Consider the following 17806-nt stretch of genomic DNA (forward strand, 5'->3'; position numbering starts at 1 on the left):
AAAACGGATTATTATTAATGCTAATGTATCATCCACACACTTCCATGGGTGATGCAGAATGATATTCAAATTCTCCCTGATGGGGTGACTTCTTGAAAGTCCTTTTCATACTTTTTAACTTCTCAAATAACTCCTTTGTCGAGTGAGAGAATGGTACAGATCATATTTTAGTATCTTACTTTTATTCCAGTAAACGTAGGAGGTGCTCTTGCCATCATCTTATAATGTTAAGGTTATTACCCTCCCCCTCTCCCCTCTATCTCTCTCTCCCCTCTCTCTTTCTCACTATTTCTATCTCTATTTCTATTTCACCCTCTCTCGCTCTCTCTCTCTCCCCCTCTCTCACTCTCGTCTCTCACTCTCATTTCTCTCTACTACTCTTCTCCCTCTCTCTCTCCCCCATTCTCTCTCTCTCTACCACCCCCTCTCTCTCTCTCTCTCTCTCTCCCTTTCTCCCTCTCTCCTAGCTCGCCCATTTCCATTGTCTTAGTATTCAAGTTTTGGGGTTAAAGGCTCGCTTCTTGCCCTCTCCCCGTATTTACACGATACTAAATATATTATAACCATGACTTATTGTTTACGTCAGTGTTTCCAGAAGTTTGTTTTTCTGATTAAACGGTAATAGGCTTTCTGATAATAAATAAATAACGAAGATGATCAAGACAGTGTTTGTTTCTACATGTAAATTTAACGTACCGGTTATATTTAGGTCTATTGTTTCGGAAGTGGGGTAAGCATATACATGAAACTGCAAAAGACATTGATCAATACTCATTAGTGCAATGATTTTATTATTTTTTTGTGTAAACTGGTATTATATATATATATACACACACATGTAATACACTGACAGATGAATGGTGACAAAATATACACAAACAAACGCGATTTACAATTATATAAAAAGAACACCATTAAAAACATAGGTTTAAAACAGAACAACTGGCTTTCATTTACGACAACAATCTTGGTCGGGGAGTGACATAATTATATTAATGAGATACTATGAGAAACAGGTGTATGGTGTTTTTTTTTTTACTAGAAAATCGATACACCATTGTTTCAATTGATTCTGCGTGTTATCAGTGTTATTATCATAACTATTATCATCATTATTATGCATAAGTTTTACAACTTTGATATATGTTATACTTTTTTTATTAATTGATTCTTTTCATTTCAAATGAAATCCCACACAATGTCAGCCAACGTTATGGTGAATCTTATATCCATTTTATCATAACGCGTTCATAACTGTCATAATTGGTAGGAAAAGTAATGGTTTCCTTCCAGGTTCATCAGTTGGAAGCCCCAACAATTTGATGGCAAAATTTCACTTTAAGTGTATCATAATCTGAAAGAAGATATCATTTAAGGCACATTTCTGCAATGATTTTTAAAACAATTGTGTTTGAAGTCTAATATTGATATAAAATACAAAATTCAGGTTTCTCCGTACAACGGAAAACCCTAATTATGTATTCTTTTATCAATATTTGTCTTCAAACACATTTTTTGAGGAAAAATCTCTGCAGGTGTTTTTCTTAAATGACATCCTTTTTCATTTTATGATATCATTTAAATGAAATTTTACCATCAACATTTTTGGCGAATTAGGGGCTCCCAACGCTTAAAATGATTTCTAAAATCTAGCATATCTCAAGATAGCTTTAGATAAAAATGATACATTTTCTTTGATTTCGCTTAGAAAATATTATAACCAGAATCCCCCCGGCCATTTACAGGGTTACTCATTGGGAAGGGGAGGAGCAGAAAATTGCCAACATTATTTTTTTTCTTGCGAATATAATAAAAACAATTTATATTGGTTTATAGTCATTATAGATGAGAAATCAATTCAAAATTGGGGAGGTTTTCCTCATAAATGTAGCATTTTTATCCTAACATTAGGTGTTTGTTTATAATTCTTCTTCACCAATGGGGACGGGGTATATAGTTTGCATAGAGTTATAACATCAAACTACTTCAAACGAAACGTCTGAACCTGAATAATCTTCTATGTCCACGACAGGGTTTTCTAGATAATCCTTCACATCACTCAGTTCCACTGACTCTGTCTTGCCCAAGGTAGCTGACGCCCCCGATAACTTTCGGTAAATCTCGGGTATTGTCTTTAAAGCAGACACCAAATTTTTAGGCCCTTTGTTGCAGCAACACAACATTGATTTGAATGCACTGGCGTAGAGGGAATTCGTCAGTCCGTAGACAAACGGATTCAACGCACTGTTCACGAAGAGGGCGATATCCGATAAAAACGTCCACAGGGATATTTTGCAGTGGTTCTCGCTTTCTCCGCGCCCAGAGACGATGACATAAAAACGTATGGCGTGGTGAAGACCAACGCTGACGGCGAAAACGATCAGGGCGACGAGAACCATTCGCAGGAGGCCGACTTTCTGTCGCCGGTGATCGTCGCTCTGGTTGCTTCCTCGTCGTAATGAAACGACGCGCGGACCCGGTCGCCACATCTTATGGATGATGATGACGTAACATGTCGTGCTGAGGACGAGAGGGGCGACGTACTCGGTAAGGAAGAAGATTAGGAAGACGGGCAGTTCGTCGATTACCTGGTTGAGGGCCTCGATGATTACGCAGTAAAGCAAGGAACCTACATCGAATGCAAGCAAAGATGGATGTACAAAATATGAGAATGATATTATGCACAATACAAAAAGGGTAACTGTTTTTATGTTCTCTTCTGATGTTTATAGATATGAGAAATACCTCTCTTCAAATAATTTTGCTGTTTTCAATCGCCAAAGTCACCAGACGACTTTAAAGCCCTTCTAAAGTTTTGGGAGCCTAAAAATTTGATGGCAAAATGTCACTTAAATAGTAAAATAATTTAAAAGAGGATGTCATCTAACACACGTTTCTGCAAGGATTCTCTAAATAAATGTCTTTGAAGGCGAATATTACTGAAAGAATACAACATTTATGTTTTCTGCGTACAATATAAAACTAAAATTTTGAATTCTTTTATCAATATTTTTCTTCAAATACATTCTTTGGGGGGAAAATCTTAGCAGAAGCGTGTCTGACAAATGACATCCTCTTTTATATTTTGATACCATTTAAGTTAAATTTTACCATTTTTTTTGGGCGAATTTGGGGCTCCCAACACTATAGACAGGCGCGTACGCAGGGGAGGGGGGGGGGGTTGGGGTTAACCCTCCCCTTGAGTTTTTTTTAATGTGTATGTTTTGTGTATGATTTTTATGAAACCCCCCCCCCCCTTTTATTTTGTTTAATTTTTTTTTGTAATAAAAAAAAAATAAATAAAAAAAATTATGCCAATGGTTGACCTAAAAAAGGTTACCTTACCCCCCCCCCAACGGAACAAAATGTCAATTTTTCAAATTTCGAGACCAAACAAAAAAAAAAGTGTCCGCTTCCCCCCCCCCCCCCCCCCCCCCCCCCCCCCCCCCCCCCCCCCCCACTGAGCGACTTTTTGGCCGGCGCGATTTTCAAATTTTCCTGAGTCGTTGCGAAATTTTGGGCCCGATTTTATACCCCCCCCCCTTGAAAAAATCCTGCGTACGCCACTGACTATAGAGGGGCTATAAGAACAACGGATACATATATCATTGTACTTGTCCTAAACTTTATACGCCGTCTCATTGATAAGAAGTTCTGATGTTGAAAAAGCTCTTAAAAAGTGTAGTTTGTACTTTCATTAGGGGAGGGGTCCGCAGTCTTACTCGGTGAGTGATGAAATGTAAATTGGAAAGGCCATCGATGAAATTTTGAGAGGAAGGGGCCCTATTATAACCGTCCTCTTCTTTAAAGCAACCCCCTATCCTTTTCCCTCTCTCTCTCTTTTTCTTTTAATTTTCCCTTTTTGCTTTTTAGAGTACCAAAGTGCTAACTGTTTATTAACTCGTCGTCCGTGTTAATGGTTCGACACAACAGAGCCTGAATGGGCATGAGGTTCACCGCGAAATCAAACGAGCAACGGGCTGGAGCGGGGCAAATTCAGTGTTTGGAGCTGGTGTGATCACCACACCATTATTAAACATAAAATTGCTTGGAACCCCGGCTTGGAACCAGAAACCTTGACAATTTGGCCAGCATGACGTCACACTTTGGTACTCTGTTCAATGGGAGGTACAAATGTCGGATCACCGGTTTGGCGGGTAATTGAATGTTACTTACCTAGCCACACTGCGACGCTGACGATCACGGCATGCCGGATAGTTCGAAGTCTTATAGAGGATAACGGATGAACAAAGGCCAAGTATCGGTCGATAGTCAGGGCAACTAACATATAACACGTCACTCCTTTAGACACCTGAAAAATAAAGGAAAGTAATTAGATTTATCAGTCAGAAAACTAACACATGGGCTGAAGCAGTGGACGTGAATGTACATCATTTAAAGCAGTTAACCCGAAAAGCTGTAGACAGAAAGTTATGGATATCCTTTGTCTCAACGTCCATATCATTGGCGCCCCCAACGACCTCCAAGCTATGGAACATAGATAGATAATTTGATTTATATGTTGCAGAAAAAAAAAATCGATTCAATTCAAGGATTCAAGGACCCCATTGAAAACCAAATTTTATAGAATGGGCCATCCTTTTTTAAATATGTGAAATAAATGTAAGAACAAAAAAATATAGATAGATTAAATTAGGATAAGCGTTCACCTTTGTTACCTTTATATTTTCATAAGACACGGTCGCAAAGACTTCATCATCATGGGGAAGAGGAGCTGGATCTGGGATGCCTAAAGTGCCAGCTTTTAAAAAAAAATATTAATATTGTTTAGGATAATCTCAACAGCCTATCGCGTCAGGCAGGGAAATGTGCATGATCTCATGATCTCTGTAGGCAAAACAATAGGGTACAGAAATTGCCTTTAATGTGATTTTTGAAAATTAAAAACAAAACAAGTTTTGCCCCCCCCCCCATTTAAGAAAGTTTTTCCCCAGATATTTCATGAAATAAAGAACATTCGGAAAAGTAGGTTCCTTGCTCCTCCCCCTCGCTTATGTTTGATATTAACATGCTATGAACTTCGTTCGTGACTGTATGAGCAACAATTTTTATTATTAACAAAAAAAAGAGAATTAGAATCGTGGATAATTGCGATGCAAGGACAAGGTCCTTAATTTGCGAGTGTTTCACCAGCAAACCTTACAATATTGATTCAGGTATTCTTTATCAACCCACGCCAATTTACTACTCGAAAAAATGAAATGATTGAAAATTAATTAATTTCATCCTACTGGGGCCCCTAGCCTGATACCCCATTCACACCGGCTCCGAACCGACTCCACACCGACCCCAAACCGGCTCCACACCGACTCCACACCGACCCCAAACCGACCGTAACACCGACTCCAAACCGACTCCAAACCGACTCAACACCGACCTCAAACCGACTCAACACCGACCCCGAGCCGACTCCACACCGACCCCAAACCGACCAATTTGTGGCCACTCGGTGTAATGTAATTGTTTCATTGGTTTGTTGTCAGTCTGGTATCGGTTTCTTGGTGTGACTGAGGCATTATACAGTAAAACGCGACAAACGAATAATTAGATGATTGCAGCTGATGGACCACTGGATCAGGGGCGGCAATTTCTTTTCATGACCAGGGGGGGGGGGGGGGACGACGAAATGCGATGGAAAATCTGTATTCCGTTGGTATCACGGTGATACCAACGGAGTACAGATTTTCTACAAAATTTACTTGTACATTTTGAAAGATATTATGCGAGGAAGCGAGAAGATTTTTGCATTTTATTAGGCTTAACGCTGCACTCTTGGGCCCTCCAGAGACTTAACGTGTGTTGCAATCTTTAGTCAGTATTTGCTATACATGTTTGTTGTTGCACTTTTTCAAATTTTCTGGGGGGGGGGGGGGGGTGAACCCCTTACACAATTGAAGGGGGATGGGGGGGGGGGGTCGTAACATATCAGCCAATCAGATGACCGGAAATATTAGCATTGGCAAACCTGTTTGGGAATAAAAAATTAGCGTCCCGCCCCCTATACCACGATGATGAAGGTTAATGATCTGTAATATATGGATTACCATGAGCTCGTGCGTAAGCCCTCCACCCTTATACGCCAAGGCCTGCATACGCCGCCTTGCATAGAGTGTTCTTCATTAATTTGTCCGCTATCGGTGAAAACAATTAATTTGACAGAATTGACCGATAAAGCATTGCAATGGTTGTTTCACGCAGAACCTCTCTGTTTCTCCGTTGTTTCCCTTGGAGAGTTTGGTATAAAATGAACAAACAAAACTTGATAGCTTTTTAAATTTATTTTAAAGCCTTCTGAGAGCCATTATAAAAGGTGTATTCACAAATTTGTGAAAAAGAACGAAATTAGCATAGAACTGTCACAGGGTCGCGTTTCTAAACTCACGTTTCCACGATTAATGGGGATAAATTTATCGCGAATTTCAGCACAATGGAACGTATCAGAATTTCTCGGTGTACTAACCCAAGGAAAAACCTGACTCTGCGATAGATATGCTACAGCGTGTAATGATTTGCAATACTACCACGTCACTTGCGTCCGTTCAAAGAGTCACCACCTGTTCATTTGGACTTCTACAAGAAGATGTACAGCCTTTTGTTTCTATAGTGATGGTATTTATGATTACGGCGATATAAAAAGGAACGTGCTTCTGATGTGATCTTTTTTTATAATCATTTTTAGAATATCTTTATGGATAGTTTCAACGAGGCGTTGGACATCAAATGCATATGAATATTTAATTTTATGGCCGCAAATATTATTTGTGCCAAAAAATAAAAGTAAGCTAAGGTTTGGAACGGATATCAAATTCATATGAATATTCGTTAGCTTCAAAATATTATTTTGGCAGAAAAATAACTCACGGTTTGCAGGTTCTCAATCAAACAATATAACACTGTTTCGCTATACAGTAAACAAAATACTATATCCATTGCCCAGGACGGCTTTTACATTTTGAAGGGGGTTCATAAATTATCACCACCAAGATCAAAATGGCAGGATGCATTCCATTTTGGGAACGAATTTTACTCGTCATAGTGAGAATAGAGCTTGAGGTAGGTCTTGTACTGACCTCATCGACGCTCATCATCATTTTCTCTCATCCACGCTTTCGAAGACGTCATCATATCTTCCCGTTCAATCTCTCCTTGGCCGACTTGGCAGGAGTAACGGTGAATGTTATACAGCAGGTGGTAAACGAGTTACTTGTTGGGGTATGTATATCATCACACGATCACAATGTCTTTCCTAACATTAACTCGAGGGCGATTTCAACAATCCATTGCATCGTCTCTAGAAATCACTTTCGTTACGTATCACGTCGTTAATGTTCACACATTTCAGTTATAGACAAGGCTACAATATTGCTATTGTCTTTAGTTGGGGGGGGGGGGCAGCATCTCGTTTGGTGGGAGGCGAAATGTAGTCGTGACGTATTGAAAATGTATTACCTCGTTCTTTATAATAGGGGCGTACAATTTAATCATATTATGTAACACACGCCTTTAAATATGTAATTGGAAAATAGATCAATGTATATAAATCTTTATGAAAAAAAACTTGTGTAGCCAATGACAGTAAATAATAGCACTAGAAGGAGGAGGAAGAGAAAAAGAAACAGAGGAAGAGGAAGAAGAAGATGATAATGATAAGAGGAAGATGATGACGAAGAGATGACACTTAATTTAAATTCCTAGTCAAGTTCAATGTTTTCGTAACTTTTGTAATACGTTTACAAAGCTTTGTTGAAGCTTCTAGGTAAATGACAAAAAAAAAACCCGCATCACACTCTATTTCCTTCTGTAACTATCGTCAATTATTTACAAGGCTTTTAATTGCTCTTAAACAAATGTTCATAATTTTAACCCTGAAACTCTTACCTCTCATTCCCGTAGAACGTTTCCCGCTTTACGTATTGGTAATTTGTTTGTAATTAAGACTTCCTCTAAACTATTGTGGCTTCGGCATAGGATTTCCGACTTTATCTTTTCATTTCGATATTTGATATCTGTTAGTTTACAATAAACAGCATTCGATATGATTTTTTTTTATCGCAGACAAACATCCCATACTACCCCGTCACCATGGCTACATCAGTAATGGTTTCCAACACGAGTATCTTACTGGTAGCTATCTACCAGCTCATCACCATCAAGGTTGACCCTTTCGGCGTGAAGAACATCATCACCACCACTCGATGTGTCGTCACCTGTGTCTTAACATGGGCCCTCTCTGTAGGGTTATCCATCGGAGTCTATGCCGTCACGCAGGTTTATCGGACCCTGATGCTCTACATCACCATCATCTCCTTAGCAACAACATCCATCTGTTACGTTGTCATCTATCGCTCCATAGCCGGGGTGTCATCTGACGGCAATGTCCAGCTGGAAGAGCGCAAGAAGGAGAACAAGCGTGTCTTGCAGACGTTCTGCATGATCCTTGGAACGTCCGTGTTCTTTTCGTTGTACCCTATCACCACCTGGGTCATCCTGAGCTATGTATATACCTATGAAATAGGAGAAGACGACGACAACGCTTGCTATCTTCTCGGCGAAGAGATCATGCTGAGTGCCAACTGGATAGCCAACTGCGTCATCTACTGGTGGAGACTGAAGGAGTTTCGATCCATGATCTCTGGTTGCAAGAGACGTTCCAATGCAGTGGAACCCATAGCGTAGCGTGTGTCTAGCAATTAAGGGGCAGTAATGGGGAGAGGGCGCTATGGCTCAGTGGTAGAGCAGTGGTCTCGTAATTGAGAGGCCCCGGGTTCGAGACTAAGTCAATACGCCCGTGTCTTTTAGTAAGGCATTAATCCTCAATACAAACTCGTTTGGAGATTCGGAGACGACTAAAAGCCGTCAGTCGCCTGGTCGTTTACCAAAAAGCATTTCTTTGCAGTCAGGTAACACAATCAATAATTATACATTATGTGTATCATGCTTTGTATGGCAACTTTACTTGAAATGTATATAAATTGCACAAAGTTTGCACGAGGAATCTCTTGAATAGATTTTAAAACGTTGATTTTAAAACGATTACAATTTTTGGCTTCATAATATGATAAGGATACCAACTAAGCAGATTTTAAATGCTTTTTCGGCTAAGAGAGGCCGAGTATTTATTAACAGTTTTTTCGGGTACATGAGTTTATCTTACTAACTATGTTGAGTAAGAAAAAGGTCAGAAAAGATCAATGGAAAACTTACCTCATGAATGAATGTGAAGCATGTGAATATCCTAGTCGGAAACTCGATGAGATCGAGATCGAAAGCGGGAATGATCAAAAGGGCGAGATGCAGAATCCCACATGTAAGAAGCACCACGATGTCCGTTAAAGCAAGACTGGCGACGTAGCAGCTCGAGGTCGTTCGATGTTTCCTCTGGGTGAAGACGATGACGAGGATGAGAGAGTTTCCGATGACGCCGACAACGATGACGGCGAGTAGAAAGACAAAGAGGAACATCTGAAGTGGCTTGCCTACGATTGAATCTGCGGCGACATGCTCCCTGTAGTCATAGCCGCCTTCGTCCAGATAATCAGCGAATTTACGTTCATCGTGATCACCGTCATGAAATTCATTAAAGTCGTCGTCGTGGTCGTTTATTGAATGGTTATGTCGGTGGGTGATACACGGACTAGCACTCAGGTACCACATTTCAAACTTTCGGTATAATTATCTCAAAAATAAAGGTTTACGCGAAAATGTCGACAGCTGAATTCGCAGAAACCAGAAAGAATGTCATATATTTGATTTTACTTCATTGTCCGAATTAAAAAAAAATCTTAACATGATCTTCGTGGAGACAATATAGAGCGTATTTAGATTAGTTAGTTTAATTTGTTAGTAATATAGAGATGTTTACCAGTTCGTTCTAACAGCCCATAGATTGACACATCTTCCCTGTTAAGGTAGCAATACGGGATAGACCAGCTATTTTAAAATCACGAAGTACCAACACCCACTCTCTGGATTTTTTTCAGGTACTGGAAAACGAGCCGAAATTAGACCTTTTTTTGGGGGGGGGGGGGAGGGGGGATATACAAAGGAACAATGAAACGAACATCAATCATTTCTTAGAATTTATTTTGGTTCTTTTCCAAACGAAATAGTTTGTGCTGGTACTTGACTGTCACGATGTAAATATTACGTTTCACATCCTGTTCTGTCTATAACGCAAACACTGGTCAAAATGTACAAGCATATCTTTCTAGCTAGTTTTAGCTTTCACTTACTGCGATATCAAATCACACGATTTGAACACCTGGACATGTTCAATGCTTTTTGTTAGATTTGAAACCCGGGACAGGGTTTGAAAATTGATCGTCCTTGTGAGTTATGTGGGATCCCCGGGAATACGCCTGTTTACTAACATAATTTATTGATGTTTCTTTCCCGGGCACCTAGTGACCAGTTATTCCATTAACCTGTTATTAGTGAATGAACTACAAGACTTGGAATCCAGTCTACATGCGTTACCTTTTGCTATGTTGGAAACGCCTCGAGCAAGCTTTGGGGTTCTCAAGAACAACCTTTAATTAAAAAAGTTTGCATAAACTTTGAATATGTTAGTAAACCGGTCTTTTAAGACATCATCTGACTACTTTAAAAATGATATAATGCATGGCTTTTTTTTAAGTTATATGATTATAATTGAAACAAAACTTGTTTTGTTATGATAAGAATAATGATAGTTCCTAATCAAGAGCATTGCAGCAAAACTAAGAAGAGACTGTTTCAACAAAAATAATTTGAGACGAATAATACAATCGTATATAAATCTACAATACTGCAGATTTTCTTAAATTAACCTTGTAAATAATGTACAAGTTTTTATGTCGATTCTCGTATGTATACTCTCCTGTGAATATATATATATACTGGTCATGATCATAACATTGATCAATGACCATACTCGTCACGACATCTGTCAAGAGCTCATGGTTTCATTTTTACCATTCTACAAGTTTCCAAGGAACTATATAATAATTGTACAACCAAGATCTTTGTGTTCAGAGACTTATTTAGTGAAAACTATATAGGAACAAAAGTATAAAAACTGAACAATCCTGGATCAAGTGAGTTACAAGTGAGCGACAAAACAACTGTAAGTGCTTAGTGATAAATTTCATATCCTTGATCATAGATTTATGCTGGTACATCATCGGATAAACCTGTGCAACATAACACCAGAGACCTTTGATTGTTCAATGACACTTGTCAACGCAGTAAATTACTCGGGTTATCCGGGGGTTATCCCCGCCTTGTCCCTTTGTGATGACGCAATGTCTATTTTAGGAACAAATCAATTCGAAATGCATCATCATTATGCGATGTTTTTAAGACTGAGTGGGAGTGTGTGTGATGCAGGGGCGGCGATCCCGGGGGGGGGGGGCAGGGGTACACGTCCCACGTCCCCCCTCAGTTTTTGTAGGGGGTTGTTCCCTCAGAAAATTTGAAAAAGTCCCGGCCCCCCCACTCAGGTTTGGAAATGACCGCATGCGTGTTGCCAAAATGTCCGGTAAATTAAGGGGTACTTTTCGTGCGACAAAGTCCGGCCCGAGAAATGTAAAAAAAAGGGGGTGTATTTGACTTTCACCCGGAGATTTCTTTAAAAAAGGGGTGTTTTTCTCTCATCTCTTTGTAATTAAAAAAGGGGGTTATAAAAAATCTTGAAGTTGAACATAGAAAAATTGATGAAATCCCGCGATCAGATTTCAGAAATTCCTGCTAGTTTTGAAAGCTCATTCAGGATTATTTCATTATGAAAAGTAAAAACATTGAGTCCCATGCACTCCCGTCCCAGTACAGGGGCAGTACGGACTTCTCAAAATCTGTGTGAGAGAGAGAGAGAGAAAGAGAGATAACAACAGAACGTATAGTCTGTACGTACGGCGCGCTCATCATGCATATCGGGCTAGGCTCGGCATCAAGCCGGGGCATCAAGATGGGCTATTAGGCGTGGGCCCTGCCAAAATTGTCATGATTGGGACGTCTTTGAGCAGGACCCACAGTCTCCTCGTTGTGGATATTGTGGCTGTCTACCTGTGGCTCACAGGGTGGCACATTCAGGTGAGTAGTTTGCAAAGATGTTTAAATATAATTACTAGACGGAAAGCAGCACGCGCGGAAACCGCGGAAACCATGCAGACGAATGGGATTAGGCTCCGCCTCTTTTGGATCATTTGAAGACAAAATAAGCTACCGAGGCGGCTTTTTGATTGGATATGAGCCTCATGAATATGTATTTTATCGATAGTATCGTTTAAGAAACCGGATAATATATTTGACCTCATTGCGTCACTTTAATTATGCAGATTTATGCACGACGCTACTACACTCGCACAAACTGAGAAGAGTTAGTTCATTGAGAATGGGTGAGTAATTGATTGAAATATGAGTAGATTAAGTGAATTTAGTCATCAATTTTGAAAAAGCTGCAATAGCCTTCGTGATGTACGGTAATTTCGTTACATTTGGAGACAGTTCTCAACAGATTTTTGGGGAAAAGACTAGTAAAATATTGCTCTTGAAATTGCACTTTGATTTTCATCGTCATGAAGTAGTTTGACTGCGGCTTGCTGTCATTTCACCCTAGTACTCCAGTTAGGGCCCCGAGGGGTTCCGGCAGGCCCACTCCGGGGAATTTCGGTGCTCATTTGCATCAAGATCAAACTTTCTAATCAAGTTTTATTTGAGATTTGATCGTCATCATGAATCTATAATTCACCAATCACCGATTTAATTTAAATCTAGATTTAACGTTATACCTTAAAGTAATCTACGAGCATGATTTTTTTGATAATCCAAGTGGATTAATTCTTGTTAAAATCTTTAGTAGACTCTACTACTAGGTCTAACAAAGTTAGATGTGGACTTGTGGCTTTACTTATCAATATCGGTGCCATCCGTTCGCTCAGTTGCATACGCGGTGCGTGTCAACTTTATTTAGACCAAAATTATCTGTGACCATTGATAATCAAACAACTCCAAATCCTATTCATTTAGATGTAAACCTGAAACTTATTCTAATAAAATATAGACTAGATCTAGACCTAGACCTATTTAAAAAACATCAACACTAGGATTTGTTTATTTAATATTTAGATTTTGTGTGGGTCCAGCGTGCTTGTCAAGTTGTCTAGAGCCTAGATCTAGACCCTAGCTATCAGTGGCGTACGCAGGATTTTTTCAAGGGGGGGGGGGGGGGGGTTTAACATTTTGAAATCGGGCCAAAAACTTTGCAACAACTCAGCCAGCCGCTGAATAAGGGGGGGGGGAGTCATCTTTTTTAGGTCATCCATTAGGATTTTTTTTTTTTTTTTTATTTAAAAAAAAATCAACACTAAAAAAAAAGGGGGGGGGGGGGTTCCAGAAAAAACATACATATAAAAAAAAGCTCAAGGGGGGGGGGGGGGGGGGTTAACCCCAACCCCCCCCCTGCATACGCACCTGACCCCTATTAATTCTTTTAATATATTAGAGAGATTTTTTCTTCTCCAAGTTGTGCAGTTCATGTTGATAAATCTATTTGTTTGTGTAAGAGAAGACCCCTACTAGTCCACAATTATGTTTACTTATGTAGTCCAATTCTTCTTGTCTTAATAAACCAATTTTACTTAAGACTACTTTATATGTATAGGCCATATAAAGCACTTTTTGAAGCACAAGTTTAATCTTCCATTTAATTTTAATTTGTACTGTGGTCCATTAATTGGAATGTTGATTTCCACACCATATTAAAATTAAGGCCAACCATGACATGAAAAATAGTTAATATGCTAGATCTATTTTATTTTGTTATGGAGAAAGGGACGCCTTGATTGTCATATCGATTTTTTTTAAATTTTTGTTCCAACAGAATGAAACTGATGAAGATCTGGAAGGAGTTAACTGATGAGTGGACATTAAAACATTTCTTATATTTGCAAGATGAAGCAGAAAGTCCCATGCAGGTAAAATGTTCAGGCTATTTAGCACACAAATATTAAATGACCACCTATTAATTCACTAAAAAGGAAATGGAACTAAGTTTTTGTTGACAGCGTATATTGTGGAGGTATATTTTATTCTAGTTCTGCACTTAGCACACAAATATTGATATCTTTCCTTTCTTTGTTTACAAAGGAAATTTGTCCTTATTTACAGGAGGTCCTGTGTGTAAAAGAACCATATCTAATGCACATTCAAAGCACTACATGATCATACATGTAGGGTATACACAGAACCCCTCATCACTTTTTTTTGTAAGTGGTCCTTTCACTTCTTGAGCAATTAAGATGACGAAGAACACAAAATAAAATTAAAGAAAGTCTGTTAATAGGATGTATTATGGTTGATGTATATCCATTATTATCGCTTTTAAATTGAAGTACCTACATTGTTTTCTCTCATGTAGGATGATGCTTCTCTACAGTGGACGATGAAGGCATGCTGGTTTACAAACTCAGGAGAGGAACAAAGAACAGATATTGAAGGATCATATCTAGAAATGCGGGCCTACTACACTTCATACAAGCAAGTGTGCTAATATACATGTAGGTACCCCAAATAAACTATTTTGGAACACATATCATGCAGAAAGTTATAGATCTGACAAATATATTTTTCATTGTCCGTTGACTTGTAAAAGAATACTTGACTGAATATCACAATTGTGATTTAGATTAAAAATAAAATGTCAATATAGATGAAATAAAAGTCTACATAATGTATGTTGCAGTTGCATTATTTCCAGTACATTCTCTGTTCCAAGTTGTTTGGTCATTTTATGTCCCATACTTAACTGAGTATTATTCAATTATGAGCACAAGTTTACATTACAAGTACATTGTACATGTATTACTTATTTCATACCTTGTCTGATCCAAGCTCTAGCAGGCCTATCGTCTTAATGGAATCATCAGAAATAATCTAACATGAGCAGTAACTAGTCTTGTAGGAAAAATAGTTTAGGTTTGCCCACTAGAACTCCAAGTGAATTTTAGTCCTTCCTCTTTTTTGTCAGGGCAGGTATCAGGGTGTATGTTATTATTTATTAATCATTGTTGATTTTCTTATACACTGTATCTTATTTTATTTATCCATTCAACAGACTTGGGTTATCATTACAGCCCTTTCTTCTGAAAACTAGGCTACAACTTTATTGATGAATGCAGAAGACATCTACATGGGACTACCTCTTAAAGATGCCACCCTCATATAATGAAAGAAGACAGTAGAGATGGGTTTAAACTTGAACATTTACATACTATTTATTTGTTACTTGTATTATATGTTTGTAGAATACCACATACAAAACTAATGAATTTATCACCTTGTCAACATTCAAATAATTAAAGATAAACTAATCATCAGTGAATAAACATTAACATTTTAACAATGTCAACTACCATCTTATAGGATGAAACTGAGGACTGGGCAGAAAGAAATTTCCTTGAAAATTGAGTGATAAAGATCAGTCTAAATCAAAGATTGAATTAATCAATGATATTTTAATTGTAATTATACATGTTTAAATTCCTTTACCTCTATGGACTTCTGTATTAGAAGTTTTTTAGATTATTATATTATTGCTGCTTCAAGTATTGTATGTAAGAAGGTTTGAAAGACAACCCTCTAAATGCACTAAATATGAAAACTGCTAATCATCCATGACTTTCGTATCCAAACTGCTAATTTTAATAGAATCATGTTTTTATACTTCCTAGCTAAAGAAAAAACATGGGGGGGGGGGGGGCTTGCTATCCTCTTGTTGTTTCTACATGGACCATGTAACAGGTTGCAAAAGTGTAAACAATATTATGTTTGTTATATGTTTATATTAGAAGGATTTAGAAAATAAAAACTTTTGAATTATAGAATTACTGTTGCTAGAAGTAATGGCAGTATTGATTTTTAAGGGAAGGGGGTAGTTTTCCCAGAGAAATTAACGGTATACCAATGTAAAATTAATACAAAAGAGAAAACTATTCTTAAAAATAAAATTAGAAAGGACATGGGCCTCCTAACTAAAACCCTGGATACACTTCTGGGTCTTTTTTTTTTTTCAAATTCGAAATTTCCAGTGTTAAATTCCATTGTCTTACAAAAAAATTATGTCAAGATGTTGAAATCAAACAATGTTTCACTTTCCAAGTTAACAAAATTGAATAAAATAATTAACATACTTTCCGGTCTCTCTGGTCTCTAAATTAAAAATGTTCAAAGCTCCTGCAAAGGTTGCAAAAAGGAAAAGTGAAGAGAATCCAATTGAAATGTGGATAGTAATGGAGTGAATATGGAATGGTTGATCATAGTTGATAACGAGTGCATGTAAATGAGTGGTAATAACAAGTACGACTAAAAGTGAGACGGAAAAGAACTGCAACAGGTTATTTAGTCAAGACAACAAACCTTCAGTTGCAGAAGATAATTTACGAAAGATAGAGAAAGAGAGAGAAAGGGAATCATTAAGGTACTACGATGAGAGTGGGTGGGGAAAAAACATCCACTGTGCCACATAATTTGTTTGTCTAAAATAACGAAACTTTATACATCAGCATATTAAAAATGTAAAATCACAGCCAGAGAATGTGTTGTTATATGGCTTATAGCATGTTTGATTTAATAAACAAAAACAGACCCAGTTATTGATAGACTAAAAAGGGAATAGATCGACACAGTATTTCTTATTCAATGAAGTTAAGGCCACTCCCCCATATCGCGATGCATCCTGGGTATGAGGGGTGGAGCTTAGCAAGCCTGAGATCTGTGAAACTGGATGGTTATTATTATTTTTTGGACAATAAAGAGATTTTCAGAAAAATTTATGCTGGAATAATAATAAGTAGAGGTGTAAAGATGTTTTCAAAGGCTACTTAGTTGGCGTAAATATTCAGAAATGAATTATACACGCCATTAAAACCTTTAAAAAAAAAAAAAACACCCAACAACGAGTGGAACTTTAAGGTCCACTTCCCGATGCATCCTGGGTACACCAGCTGTTATACTGGTGATCGATAATACAAGTTCGAGCGCGTATTTCATCTAACGGTGATCGCATCAGAATATTCCACGCTGATTCGCTGAATCACTTGCGTTGCTAGCGCGCAGCGTGATGAATAAATTACCCATAATTCCGTACAGTAGATTATTTGACCTCTCTTATTACGCTGATACGCGCATTGTCTTTTACCATGTAGTGAACATCATTCCAGTACACTTTTCGCGGGGAGCATCCTACAGAATGCATAATTCATAAGGCTCATAAATTATGCAAGGTAGCTTATTTTGGCTTCTAATGGATCCGGACAAAATGGCGGAGCTTGGGGGGCCTGGTAGTTTGCCCTATAGTTTGATCGCAATAATAACACTTTCAAACTCATTTTCCTACACCCATGAAAATGAATATGTGGGACTTGAATCTAGACCTAGTATGTAGTTTTGTACTGTAGTGTAGGCTACCCTAATTCACACACAGCTGCATTAGTATTCCTGGCTGTGTATTAAAGGGATCGTTTAACAATGTTAAATCTGAGATGCAAGGCCCTTCATGTTATCAGTGTCTGTGATATGGTGTAATATTGAAGCCCTAAACAAAATTGTGCTTCAAAATGATCAAGAAGAAGAACTTGAACTTGAAGAAGAGCAAACCAGTAATGACAGCTTATCTGAGATGAGAGGGGGGGGGGGGGGGGGGTGTCTGCATGTCCTGAGATAGGGGGGTACATTGAGCAGCGTTCCGGATTTAGGGGGGTCTCCAAGGCAGGAAAAGCCTGTGAAAAGCCCGCGAAAGGGGGGGTTCGGA

The 17806-nt window shown here is 38.4% G+C and overlaps 1 protein-coding gene and 1 long non-coding RNA gene across 2 annotated transcripts; one reads left to right on the forward strand and one right to left on the reverse strand.

Moving 5' to 3' along the window:
• Positions 1 to 1976: 1976 nt before the first annotated feature.
• LOC105436547 (nociceptin receptor-like) lies at positions 1977 to 9808 on the reverse strand. The gene is made up of 3 exons (XM_030989126.1): positions 9226 to 9808; positions 4177 to 4312; positions 1977 to 2629 (listed from the first exon to the last, which is right to left on the reverse strand). Exons 1-3 carry the CDS (start codon positions 9673 to 9675, stop codon positions 1977 to 1979), a joined length of 1239 nt encoding a protein of 412 aa, XP_030844986.1. The 5' UTR covers positions 9676 to 9808.
• Positions 9809 to 12159: 2351 nt separating this feature from the next.
• Positions 12160 to 15152, forward strand: LOC115925337. The gene is made up of 4 exons (XR_004064639.1): positions 12160 to 12395; positions 13880 to 13973; positions 14417 to 14555; positions 15113 to 15152. It is a non-coding gene; the product is annotated as an uncharacterized LOC115925337 (long non-coding RNA).
• The last annotated feature ends 2654 nt before the right edge of the window (positions 15153 to 17806 follow it).

This window comes from Strongylocentrotus purpuratus, unplaced genomic scaffold (genome assembly GCF_000002235.5).
Source record: "Strongylocentrotus purpuratus isolate Spur 01 unplaced genomic scaffold, Spur_5.0 spur5_contig_841, whole genome shotgun sequence".
Classification (NCBI taxonomy): domain Eukaryota; kingdom Metazoa; phylum Echinodermata; class Echinoidea; order Camarodonta; family Strongylocentrotidae; genus Strongylocentrotus; species Strongylocentrotus purpuratus.

Coding starts and splice junctions, on each gene's coding strand:
- LOC105436547 (XM_030989126.1), bottom strand. CDS start 9,675: ATGTGGTACCTGAGTGCTAGTCCGTGTATCACCCACCGACATAACCAT. Junction 4,313..9,225: donor GCTTCACATTCATTCATGAG/GTAAGTTTTCCA, acceptor TTTATTTTTCAG/GTGTCTAAAGGAGTGACGTG. Junction 2,630..4,176: donor CAGCGTCGCAGTGTGGCTAG/GTAAGTAACATT, acceptor CATTCGATGTAG/GTTCCTTGCTTTACTGCGTA.